The sequence below is a fragment of the Podarcis bocagei genome, assembly GCF_964188305.1.
Source record: "Podarcis bocagei genome assembly, chromosome: 10".
Classification (NCBI taxonomy): Eukaryota; Metazoa; Chordata; class Lepidosauria; order Squamata; family Lacertidae; genus Podarcis; species Podarcis bocagei.
In genome coordinates this window covers 6,941,160-6,954,205 of record NC_138135.1, presented here as the reverse complement: position 1 = coordinate 6,954,205, position 13,046 = coordinate 6,941,160, and the positions used below count along the sequence as shown (strand labels likewise).

Here is a 13,046-nt window from a genome sequence, read left to right as displayed (position 1 = left end):
TTTCAAATCAGAACCAGTGAAGGCGGTGAAGTGTCCTGTGTGAGTGTCCAGAGGCGGTTGGAGGATGGATGGCGGCTAGCAGATTGAGGTTGAATCCTGACAAGACAGAAGGACTGTTCTTGGGGGACAGGAGGCAGGCAGGTGTGGGGGACTCCCTGGTCCTGAATGGGGCAACTGTGCCCCTGAAGGACCAGGTGCGCAGCCTGGGAGTCATTTTGGACTCACAGCTGTCCATGGAGGCACAGGTCAGTTCTGTGTCCAGGGCAGCTGTCTACCAGCTCCATCTGGTGCACAGGATGAGACCCTACCTGCCCGCAGACTGTCTCGCCAGAGTGGTGCATGCTCTGGTTATCTCCCGCTTGGACTACTGCAATGCACTCTATGTGGGGCTACCTTTGAAGGTGACCCGGAAACTACAACTAATCCAGAATGCAGCAGCCAGACTGGTGACTGGGAGCGGCCGCCGAGACCATATACCACTGGTCTTGAAAGACCTACACTGGCTCCCAGTCCGTTTCCGAGCACAATTCAAAGTGTTGGTGCTGACCTTGAAAGCCCTAAACGGCCTCGGTCCTGTATACCTGAAGGAGCGTCTCCACCTCCATGGTTCTGCCCGGACACTGAGGTCCAGCTCCGAGGGCCTTCTGGCGGTTCCCTCCCTGCGCTAAGTCAGGTTACAGGGAACCAGGCACAGGGCCTTCTCGGTGGTGGCGCCTTCCCTGTGGAACGCCCTCCCACCAGATATCAAAGAGAAAAACAACTACCAGACTTTTAGAAGACATCTGAAGGCAGCCTTGTTTAGGGAAGCTTTTCATGTTTAATAGGTTATGGTATTTTAATATTCTGTTGGAAGCTGCCCAGAGTGGCTGGGGAAACTCAGCCAGATGGGCGGCGTATAAATAATAAATTATTATTATTACCCAAAACATCTGGAGGCCACCAGGTTGGCAAAGCCTGACTCAGAGCAATTTGGAAAGTTCAGCCGGTGCAGAATTTGGCGGCCAGGTTGCTCACAGGGGCAAGATGGCTTGAGTGTATTACACCGATCTCGGCCCGACTGCGTTGGCTGCTTCTTAGTTTCTGGGTCCGATTCAAAGTGCTGGTGTTGACCTACAAAGCCTCAAATGGCTCAGAACTGCAACCCTCTCACCATATGAACCGACCCGGACCCTGAGATCATCTTTGGAAGACCTTTTTTGTGTTCCCCTTCCATGAGAGGCCAAGAGGTTGGCAACACGAGAACAGGGCCTTTTTGGTGGTGGTTCCCCGTAAGTGAGATGCTCTCCCCAGGGAGGCTCAGCTATATCTCTTTAGGTGCCAAGCGAGAAACACTCCTCTTCTCACAGGCCTTTGCAGGGGTCAGCAAACTTTTCCAGCGGGGGGCCGGTCCACTGTCCCTCAGATCTTGTGGGGAGCGGGCTATACAGTAGTACCTCTGGATACGAACGGGATCCGTTCCGGAGCCCCATTCGCATCCAGAAGCAAACGTAACTAGCGATGGCACATCTGTGCACGGGCGCGTCACTTTTCGCTGCTTCCGTGCATGTGCGTGATGTCATTTTGAGCGTCTGCGCATGCGCGAGCGGCGAAACCCGGAAGTAGCGTGCTCCGTTATTTCCGGTTTGCCACGGAGCGCAACTCGAACGTGCTCAACATGAAGCATATTCAACCTGAGGTATGACTGTATTTTGGGAAAAAAAACCAATGAACGAATTCCTATACCCCACAAATAACCCAGAGATGCATTTTAAATAAAAGGACACATTCTACTCCTGTAAAAACACGCTGATTCCTGGACCGTCCGCAGGCTGGATTTAGAAGGCGATTGCGCTGGATCCCAGTTTGCTTACCCACAGACTAATCAAACAATCTACAGCTTTTATGGTTTGTTGTTTCTGTTTGTTACTTGTTGTTGTTTAGTCGTTTAGTTGTGTCCGACTCTTTGTGACCCCCTGGACCAGAGCACGCCAGGCACTCCTGTCTTCCACTGCCTCCCGCAGTTTGGTCAGACTCATGCTGGTAGCTTCGAGAACACTGTCCCACCATCTCCGTCGTCCCCTTCTCCTTGTGCCCTCCATCTTTCCCAACATCAGGGTCTTTTCCAGGGAGTCTTCTCTTCTCATGAGGCGGCCAAAGTCTTGGAGCCTCAGCTTCAGGATCTGTCCTTCCAGTGAGCACTCAGGGCTGATTTCCTTCAGAATGGTGAAGATTGGTCTCAACTAGGGCCAGGGCCTTTTCAGTACTGGCCCCGACTTGGTGGAACGCTCTTTCACAAGAGACTAGGGCCCTGCGGGACTTGACATCTTTCTGCAGGGCCTGCAAGCCAGAGCTGTTCCGCCTGGCCTTTGGTTTGGACTCGGTCTGACCCTTATGTTTCCCTCCCCTTATGGTCTTGATTTATCAGCTATTTTAAAATGAGGCTGCATTTTAAATTGTATTTTAACCCGTATTTTAAATTGGTTCTCCCCCCCCCCCCCAATTATGTTTTTATTGTAATTTTACTGGTGTTAGCCACTCTGAGCCCGGCTCTGGCCGGGGAGGGTGGGGTATAAATAATAATAATAATAATAATAATAATAATAATAATAATAATAATAATAATAATAAAACAAACAGCAGGACCAATTGTGCCCGGCTTGCGCCATCGCCCTCTGCTCAGTAGCCGTGCCAAGGCTCTGGCCTAGCCTGGGGGGTTCCGAGGTGCCGCCGCTTTAAGGGCCCAAGGGCCCCCCAAGCCGAGCGCAGGGGCCGGGTGTGGTGGTTCCGCGGGGCCCCCAAACCGGCCATGGAACTTGGACACTCATCTTCTCTTGGCTGTGAGTCCCCTGGGCCCGAGATCAAGGGGTCTGAAAGCCCGCAAGGGGCGTTGCCATGGCAGCTGGGCCCCAGAGCGGCACAACTGCCAGGAGTGGCCCCCGCAGCCCCCTGGAGACAGGTCTGGGGCCGGTCCTGCTCCCACCCCAAAGTCTCCAGCCTCCCCCTTTCCCCCCAGGTGTGGCCCTTGGTTTTGGGGTCACATGACTTGTGCCCGGGGCCGAGTGGAAATGCCCTCCCAACGCCCAACCCCAGCAAGGGTTGCCAACTCTTTCCGCTGCCTCTGCTCCTCTGCTTTTAGTAATGGCTTGATTTGCAGGGGTGCCTTCTCTCCCTCTTCACTGCCTGCCCCCCCCACTCTTTTTATGGGAGGATCAAACAGACGTCTAAATAATAATAATAATAATAATAATAATAATAATAATAATAATAATAATAAATAACTACATATTTATTAATCATCCGCCTTCACACCTAAAGGGCAGCTTAACAGCATACCCAGATTTTCCAGATTTACAAAACTGATCCCTGCTTCTAATTTGATCCCAGAATGTCCCGCTTTTCCTTAGGAAGTCCCTATTTTCATCCGAGAAATGTTGGAGGGGATGGAGTTATCCAACCCCCAAGCCATCTGAAGCCAGCCCTGTATAAGAAGATTTTGTAATTTTTAATGTTTTATTATGTTTTTATATATGTTGTAATCTGCCCAGAGCGGCTGGGGCAACCTAATCAGATGGGTGGGGTATGAACAGTAAAAATTATTATTATTATTATTATTATTATTATTATTATTATTATTATTATAATTATTAAATAGGACATCCCTCTTTTCATCGGAGAAATGTTGGAGGTTATGCATCTTTGATATGCAGAGATGAGTCTTTCAGATGATGGTGTTGATTTATGAAAGGCAGAAAATGGCAGAAAAAACAGAAAATGTGCAATATAATGATTTAAAACACAACTCCCCGCAGACACATTGAAAAGGCCATCAATTGTTTTAAGGCCTGGTTGAAGAGCAATGTTTTCACCTGGTGCGTAAAGATGTAATGAATGCGCCCGGTGAGCCTTCCCGGGACAGCATTCCACAGACGGGGAGCCACTGCAGAAAAGGCCCCGTTCTCGTGTTGCCACCCTCCGTACCTCTTGTGGAGGAGGCACACAAAGAAGGGCCTCAGAGGATGATCTCTGGGTCCGGGGCAGTGCAGATGGGAAGAGGCAAAGCTGAGATGTTGGTAGTGATTTTTTTTATCTTATTTTTTTTCTATATGATTTTTTAATTAAATTTTCTGTTTTACAATGTACTCATTTTTACACCCTTAAGATACCAGTGACTTCCCTTCTTCTCTTTCCATGGTTCATTTTATATATGATAAATCCCTGCACATTTTACAGAAACTATACCATTCAGTATTCCATTATTACATCCATCAAAACTGATTTACACTGTTGCATTTATCTTAATGCTGCCAGTGTTTTCAGCTGTACAAGTAGTGATATCTATCTATCTATCTATCTATCTATCTATCTATCTATCTGTCTATCTGTCTATCTATCTATCTATCATCTATCTATCTATCTATCTGTCTGTCTATCTATCTATCTATCTATCTATTTATCTATCTATCATCTATCTGTCTATATCTATCTACAGTATCTATCTATCATCTATCTGTCTATCTATCATCTATCTATCTATCATCTATCTATCTATCTATCTATCTATCTATCTATCATCTATTTATCATCTATCTACAGTATCAATCTACAGTATCTATCTATCTATCTATCTATCTATCTATCTATCTATCCATCATCTATCTATCTGTCTATATCTATCTACAGTATCAGTCTACAGTATCTATCTATCTATCTATCTATCTATCTATCTATCTATCCATCTATCATCTATCTATCCGTCTATATCTATCTACAGTATCAGTCTACAGTATCTATCTATCATCTATCTATCTATCTATCTATCTATCTATCTATCTATCATCTATTTATCATCTACCTACAGTATCATTCTACAGTATCTATCTATCTATCTATCTATCTATCTATCTATCTATCTATCTATCATCTATTTATCATCTATCTACAGTATCATTCTACAGTATCTATCTATCTATCTATCTATCTATCTATCTATCTATCTATCTATCTATCATCTATCTATCTATCTATCTATCTATCCATCTATCATCTATCTATCTATCTGTCTATATCTATCTACAGTATCAGTCTACAGTATCTATCTATCATCTATCTATCTATCTATCATCTATCTATCTATCTATCTATCTATCTATCTATCTATCTATATCTATCATCTATTTATCATCTATCTACAGTATCATTCTACAGTATCTATCTATCTATCTATCTATCTATCTATCTATCTATCTATCTATCATCTATCTATCTATCTATCTATCTATCTATCATCTATTTATCATCTATCTACAGTATCATTCTACAGTATCTATCTATCTATCTATCTATCTATCTATCTATCTATCTATCATCTATCTATCTATCTATCTATCTATCTATCTATCATCTCTATGCTGGAAGCCAATCAGAGTGGCTGGGGCTACTCAGTCAGATGGATGGGGTATAATAATAATAATAATAATAATAATAATAATAATAATAATAATAATTACTACTACGCTTACTGCTCCCCTACCATCACCTGACCAAGGCAAGAGGCGGCTGGAAAAGGAAGTTATAAAGAGGAGGAGCAGGTTCAAAGAGCGCTCTGGTCCAATTCCTTAAAAATATCAGGACCTGTGGCTTCAGAAGATAATGTGGCCCTTGGGATGCAAAGGGCCCAACTCAGTGACTAATCGAAAGCCCTTGCCTTCTCCCCGTTTGCCTCCTTCTCCCCTCCCCGAATCCAGCTCAGATGTGCTCCCTGAAGGAAGAGTTTGACTCGCTGCAGGAGGTGAAAGATGTGGAGCTGGACCGCTTGGAGCGGGAGCTGCGGGAGGCCAACGAGGAGATTCACAGCCTGCGCTTGGACGCCGAGGAGGCGGCCGCCTTGCACGAGAACGAGGTGGCCGGGCTGCAAGAGGAGATCTGCCGCCTGAAAGCCGAGCTGGAGCGCGTGCAGAGGGTCCGGAACGAGTACGACATGGAGGTCACAGCCCTGCGGGCCGAGATCAACATGAAGCGGCCGGGCACCGGGGACAGCCAGCCTGCCCCGGAGATGTTGGTGGTATCCCACTTTGATGACCGTCTCGCCTGCACCTCGGAAGAGGTGGCCAGGCTCCAAGGTACAGTCATGTCTCGGGTTACAGACGCTTCGGGTTGCGCGATTTCGGCTTGCGCACCGCTCCGAACCCGGAAGTACCGTGTGATAAGACTTTTAAGGTCTTAGATATGTAATACATTTTCATAAATGTACCAAGCAAACACGTACATAAATATATAAAGCACATGTCTGAAAACCCCACAGAAAAAAAGTCCTGAACAAATTGACCTCAATTATTTCTCTGTAAGGTCAAAGTGGGAAATCTCCCCATTGTCTTTTTCCTTCACAAATCCTGTCTTAAGGGCACATTTAAGATATGAATAGGACGCGGGTTGTGCTGTGGGTTAAATCACAGAGCCTAGGGCTTGCCGATCAGAAGGTCGGTGTTTCGAATCCCCGCGATGGGGTGAGCTCCCGTTGCTCGGTCCCTGCTCCTGCCAACCTAGCAGTTCGAAAGCACATCCAAGTGCAAGTAGATAAATAGGTACCACTCCAGCGGGAACGTAAACGGCGTTTCCGTGTGCTGCTCCGGTTCGACAGAAGCGGCTTAGTCATGCTGGCCACATCACCTGGAAGCTGTACGCCGGCTCCCTCAGCCAATAAAGCGAGATGAACGCCACAACCCCAGAGTCAGTCACGAATGGACCTAATGGTCAGGGGTCCCTTTACCTTTACCTTTAAGATATGAATAGGGTGTGAGCCTGTGACCTGGCTCAGGAACTAAGTATTTATCATTACAAAAGACTGGTCAGGCTCCTCAGGCAATCCAATCAAGTGTCCATTAAACAGATAACCTGTCAGACGAGATAAACAACACACTCAGATTTCTGCTGTAGACCGCCTTTTCTGTGATGTAGGTATGATGTATCTGGGGGGTGGTCTTGGGTTACACCCCTTCTGTGATGTATGTAGGTTGTATGGAGGGGTGGTCTTGAGCTCCAGGGCAGGGAATTTAAAATGTCTATATAAGGCCTTGTGCGCCATTGTTCTGGGTTCCTCCTCCTTTCCGGCGTGTGGTGAGTGAGGACCCTGTTGCAACAGCTTTAATAAAGATCAGGCTTACTAGCTGTTTTGCTTCTCAATATTCTCTGGTTGGCCTCTGTTCTTTTCTCCTACCAATAGGGAACCTACGTAAGGACTCTATATGGGCTCTTGGATACCCCAAAAGGGGGAAAAGGGCAGAGTTTTGTTTACAACAACCAGATTGGGTTACTTTCGGGTTCCGGTGCTTGTGTGTGTGCACAAGCGCTGAATCGCGACCTGCACGTGCGCAGACGTGGTGCTGCAGGTTGCGGACGCTGCGGGTGGCGAACGTGCTTCCTGCACGGATCACGTTCGCAACCCAAGCGTCCACTGTACTGTTATAAGAAAAAACTGCTCCTTTATCCCTTATGGGGTATCCAAGAGCCTGTGTAGAGTCCTTATGTAGGTTTTCTATCGGTAGGAGAAAATAACAAGAGGGCAACCAGAGTACAGTGCTACCTCGGTTTAAGAACTGTCCTGTTTATGAATGATTCGGTTTATGAACTCCGCAAAACCGGAAGTAGTGTCCTCGTTTGCGAACTTTACCTCAGTCTGAGAACAGACGCCAAACAGTAGAAGGGTGCTGGCAGTGGGAGGCCTCATTAGGGAAAGCACGCCTCAGTTTAAGAACAGTTTCGGTTTAAGAACGGACTTCCGGAACGGATTAAGTTCGTAAACTGAGGTACCACTGTATACAGTGGTGCCTCGCAAGACGAAAATAATCCGTTCTGCGAGTTTCTTCGTCTTGCAGATTTTTTCGTCTTGCGAAGCATGGATCCATCCTGGTACTGTATTATAATGGGATAGCGGGCAAAGCACAAAGCGGGTCGCTCCCCAGCAGGAGGAGTTTCCTCAGCTTGGAGGATCTGTTGCCGGGAAGAGGCAAAGACACCCCCTCCCACCTCCCCACGAAAACAGCCCCCCTTCCTCTGTCGCCAAGCCTTGCCGCGTCTTCGCTCGGCCAAACCGCGTCCCACATCAAAGCCCCAGCCCGCTCCTCTCCCTCTCTCTCCACGAGGTGCCAAAGGAAGTTCGAGCCCAGGAACCGAGGGCGGACGCACGAAGCGCCCGGCGCGGTCTCTCCCTTGCTCCCCCCGTTACCACTGTAATAGTGCCACTGTATTCTGCTCTGGTCAGACCTCACCTGGAGTACTGTGTCCAGTTCTGGGCACCCCAGTTCAAGAAGGACACTGACAAACTGGAACGTGTCCAGAGGAGGGCAACCAAAATGGTCAAAGGCCTGGAAACGATGCCTTATGAGGAACGGCTAAGGGAGCTGGGCATGTTTAGCCTGGAGAAGAGGAGGTTAAGGGGTGATATGATAGCCATGTTCAAATATATAAAAGGATGTCACATAGAGGAGGGAGAAAGGTTGTTTTCTGCTGCTCCAGAGAAGCGGACACGGAGCAATGGATCCAAACTACAAGAAAGAAGATTCCACCTAAACATTAGGAAGAACTTCCCGACAGTAAGAGCTGTTCGACAGTGGAATTTGCTGCCCAGGAGTGTGGTGGAGTCTCCTACTTTGGAGGTCTTTAAGCAGAGGCTTGACAACCATATGTCAGGAGTGCTCTGATGGTGTTTCCTGCTTGGCAGGGGGTGGGACTCGATGGCCCTTGTGGTCTCTTCCAACTCTATAATTCTATGATTCTATGATTCTATGATTCTACCTTGCGCCACGCCGCCGGGCTCCCCACAGTCTCGGCAGCTGCTCCCCGCTTCTTCCCACCCCCGCAAAGGCGCCTTCGCGGCGGCCCAAGCGCAGTCGATGCCTCCTCCTCCTCCTTGGTCCCCCTCCTCCTGCCTTCGCGCAGTTAGGGCAAAATGGAGCAGCCACGTGGGGAGGGGGAGAGAGAGAGAGAGGCAGAGGCGGCGGCGCAGAGACCCAGCCAGATCCGCTGGATCCCAGCCCACCTGCCTCCTCTGTGCCCTCTCCAGAAGTGGATCCCTCTGGAAAAGGTAGGTCGCTCCCTCGCTCGCTCCCTGCCAGCCCAGTTCCCGCTTCAAAAGGAAACAAACTCGCAAGACATTTCGTCTTGCGAAGCAAGCCCATAGGGAAATTCGTCTTACGAAGCACCTCAAAAACAGCAAAGCCCTTTTGTCTTGCGAGTTTTTTGTCTTCCGAGGCATTCGTCTTGCGGGGCACCACTGTATTGAGAAGCTAAGCAGCTAGTAAGTCTGATCTTGATTAAACTGTTGCAACAGGGTCCCCTGCTCACCCCACGCAAGGAGGGAAAGGAGGAACCCAGAACACTGGTGTGCAAGCGCTTATATAGACTTTTGAAATTGCCTCCCCTGTAGCTCAAGACCACCCCCCAAAGCACCATACATGCATCACAGAAAGAGGTGGTCCCCAGCAGAAATTTGAGTGTGTTGCTTCTCTCCTATCTGCCAAGATACCTGATAATGCCTTATTATTATCTGATTGCCTTTTCTGGGTAGCCTGGCCATTCCTTGGAGATGGTAAATACTTAGTTCCTGAATCTCTTATGCATATTGATAAGTTTGCTCAGCTTAACAGATACCGTATTTTTCGCTCTATAAGACGCACCAGACCACAAGACGCACCTAGTTTTTGGAGGAGCAAAACAAGAAAAAAAAATATTCTGAATCTCAGAAGCCAGAACAGCAAGAGGGATCGCTGCGCAGTGAAAGCAGCAATCCCTCTTGCTGTTCTGGCTTCTAGGATAGCTGTGCAGCCTGCATTCGCTCCATAAGACGCACACACATTCCCCCTTGCTTTTTAGGAGGGAAAAAGTGAGTCTTATAGAGCAAACAATACGGTACTTGCCAGACTGTATTTACAGGGAGGTGTAAGCCCTTACAGTCCAAAGACAATTAGAAAGCTTTTCCCATTTCCTTCCTTCCTCACAGAGAAATATTTGAGGTCAATTTGGGAGAGTCAAAAATGGCTTCAGGATTGCTCTGTACTATGTCAGAGATGTGGTTTATATACTTATGTATGTGTTTGCCTTGTACATTTATGAACATTTATTTTATATGTATAAGACCTTAGAATTCATATAACAGTGGTATCAGCCATCCTGGTTCAACCTCCCCACGCTCGTTTCTGAGCAGCACATGCGGAACTCGCCAGATTATCCTGGACTACAATTCCCACCATCCTGACCATGGGCCATGTGGATGATGGGCTTTGTAGTCCAGTGAAGTCACAAGAAAAATGTCTTGGACCTGGTGGGGAAATAATCGATACCCAATGCAAAAAAGCCCACAATTTATGCACATTTAACTTTTGCACACGTTCTGTTTTATACACTTGGCAGAAAACTTTTTAAAAATAAGAAGGGAGTGGAAGGAGGGCGGGCATCCAGCAAAAAAAAGACTTTGTCAATCTTACCCACCAAACCTTGAATCAGATGGAATAATCCCCCTGAAATGCGCTGCTCGGCCGCGGCAAATGATGTTTCATCCCGGTGGCTGTGCTTTGCAGAGGATCTCCGGACGCTGAGAATTAAGTACCAGGAACTGACCAACGAGTACCAAATCCTGCAGGAGAGCAACAAGATCATGGTCAACCAGCTGGAGAGACTGGAGGCCCTGAAGTACAGGTGAGTCTCCATGTCCCGGGATTGCGCATGGTGGCCAATGGCTTGTGGCAGGACCCCGAGGAGCCGGAACATCTAATTCGGTTGCATTTACCGCATTTTTCACTCTATAGGATGCACTTTCCCCCCTCCAAAAATGAAGGGGAAATGTGTGTGTGTCCTAAAGGAGCGAATGCAGGCTTTCACTGAAGCCTGGAGAGTGAGAGGGGTTGGTGTGCACCGACCCCTCTCGCTCTCCAGGCTTCAGGCAGCTATCCGCAAGCCTTCGGAGCGCTCCGAAGGCTTGCGGATAGCAGCCTGCAGCCTGAAGCCCGGGGAGCGCAGTGCCAACTCCCGCTGCGCTCCCTGGGCTTCAGGCAGCTATCTGCAAGCCTTCAGAGCCCGGCAGGAGTTCCCGCCGGGCTCCGAAGGCTTGCGGATAGCAGCCTGTTCTGGGGGCTGGGGTCGGGGGAAGCTAAAAACGAAGCCAAGACAGCGAGCGGGATCCATCCGCTCGCTGTCTTGGCTTCTTTGCTCTTTGGGGCTGGGGGAAAAAAATATATCCCCCCCTTATTCCCCCCCTAAAAACGAGGTGCACCCTATGGTCCTGTGCGCCGTATGGAGCGGAAAAGCCCAGAATATTCCACCTTTCCTGCAAGGAGCTGAAGGTGGATGCCTTGTTCTCCTCTCTCCCAGCTCAGTCTTCACAACAACCCTGTGAGGTAGCTTCGGCTGAGAGACTGTGACTGGTCCGAGGCCAGCCAGTCAGCTTCATGACCGAGTGGGGATTTGAACCCTCGTCTCTCATGTCCTAACCCGGCACGCTGTCTACTAAACCACGCTGACTCTTTTGCCTCTGCAAATATCAGCTTCAGAGCAAGGATTTTTTGCCGGGAGCAAAGTGGAAAGAGTTAAAGTCCCTCCTCAGCCCTGCTGCACTTCCAAGATAATTTACCTGTTTAGGGAAGTTTTTTTAAATCACTGATGTTTTAATGCATTTTTAACCTTCTGTTGAAGGGATGTGGGTGGCGCTGTGGGTTAAACCACAGAGCCTAGGACTTGTCAATCAGAAGGTCGGAGGTTCGAATCCCCGCGACGGGGTGAGCTCCCGATGCTCGGTCCCTGCTCCTGCCAACCTAGCAGTTCGTCAAAGTGCAAGTAGATAAATAGGTACCGCTCCGGTGGGAAGGTAAATGGCGTTTCCGTGTGCTGCTCTGGTTCGCCAGAAGCGGCTTAGTCCTGCTGGCCACATGACCCGGAAGCTGTACGCCGGCTCCCTCGGCCAGTAAAGCGAGATGAGCACCGCAACCCCAGAGTCGGCTACGACTGGACCTAATGGTCAGGGGTCCCTTTACCTTTACCTTAACCTTCTGTTGGAAGCCACCCAGAGTGGTTGGGGAAACCCAGCCAGATGGGCAGGGTAGAAATAACAAATTATTATTATTATTATTATTATTATTATTATTATTATTATTATTATTATTATTACCTGTACACCCCTGGGGTAAATGTTCTGGTTATAGTGATGGCTACCACCTTGAATGGCTAATAATAATAATAATAATAATAATAATAATAATAATAATAGCTGGTGTCCTTGTTTTTTGTCCAAGGGAGCCCCCTCAGATTTCTCCGTTAACAAACTTAATTCGTTCCGGAGGTCCGTTCTTAACCTGAAACTGCTCTTAACCTGAGGTACCACTTTAGCTAATGGGGCCTCCCGCTGCCGCCACCACATGATTTCTGTTCTCCTCCTGAAGCAAAGTTCTTAACCCGAAATACTATTTCTGGGTTGGTGGAGTCTGTAACCTGAAGCGTCTGTAACCCGAGGTACCACTGTATCTCCCTCTCAGTCCTTTCCCCCCGAACAGAGCACGAAGCAAGTCAGACGACTCCCCCTCCCTCGACTCAGACTCCGAGGGGAGCACAGACCACCCCCCGTCCATCAACTGGCGGGCCACGCCCCACGCGAGCGGCAGCGTCTCCTTCAAGTCCGTGGAGATGGCGGGCACGGCCAGCGAGGGAGACGAGGAGGAGAAGCTGTCGAAACCGGAGAGCGAGGCTGACCTGCGCTACCAGGTGAGGAGGGAGGAGAGCGAGGCGGATCCAGACCAGGCGCAGGTATGGGGAGAGGTTTTTAAACGGTGCACCCCCTTTCAAGGAACCCTGGAAGAATTGTTTGGCGAAGGGTTAAGGAGGTCATGGAACGTGGTGGTTGAGATCATGACACATGAATGAGATGCCATGATAATAATAATAATTTTTTATTTATACCCCGCCCTTCCCGGTTCAGGAAACCGGGCTCAGAGCGGTTAACAACAAATTTAAAACACTTAATTGATGCTGCAAAAAAAAAAACACCCCACCAGCATAAAATATGTATAAAGTGTAAATAACAGTAA

At 48.3% G+C, this 13,046-nt stretch overlaps 1 protein-coding gene across 5 annotated transcripts in view; it reads left to right on the top strand.

Annotated features, from left to right (window-relative positions):
• CCDC136 (coiled-coil domain containing 136) overlaps positions 1 to 13,046 on the top strand; it is a 52,126-nt gene that overhangs the window by 25,767 nt on the left and 13,313 nt on the right. For 4 of the 5 annotated variants that reach the window (XM_081210224.1, XM_081210228.1, XM_081210227.1 and 1 more), the window contains exons 4-6: positions 5,724 to 6,098; positions 10,551 to 10,668; positions 12,498 to 12,723. In XM_081210224.1, coding sequence (XP_081066350.1) covers positions 5,724 to 6,098; positions 10,551 to 10,668; positions 12,498 to 12,723 — 719 coding nt within the window. The remainder of the gene's footprint in view (positions 1 to 5,723; positions 6,099 to 10,550; positions 10,669 to 12,497; positions 12,724 to 13,046) is intronic. The other variant, XM_081210226.1, reaches the window with a different exon arrangement.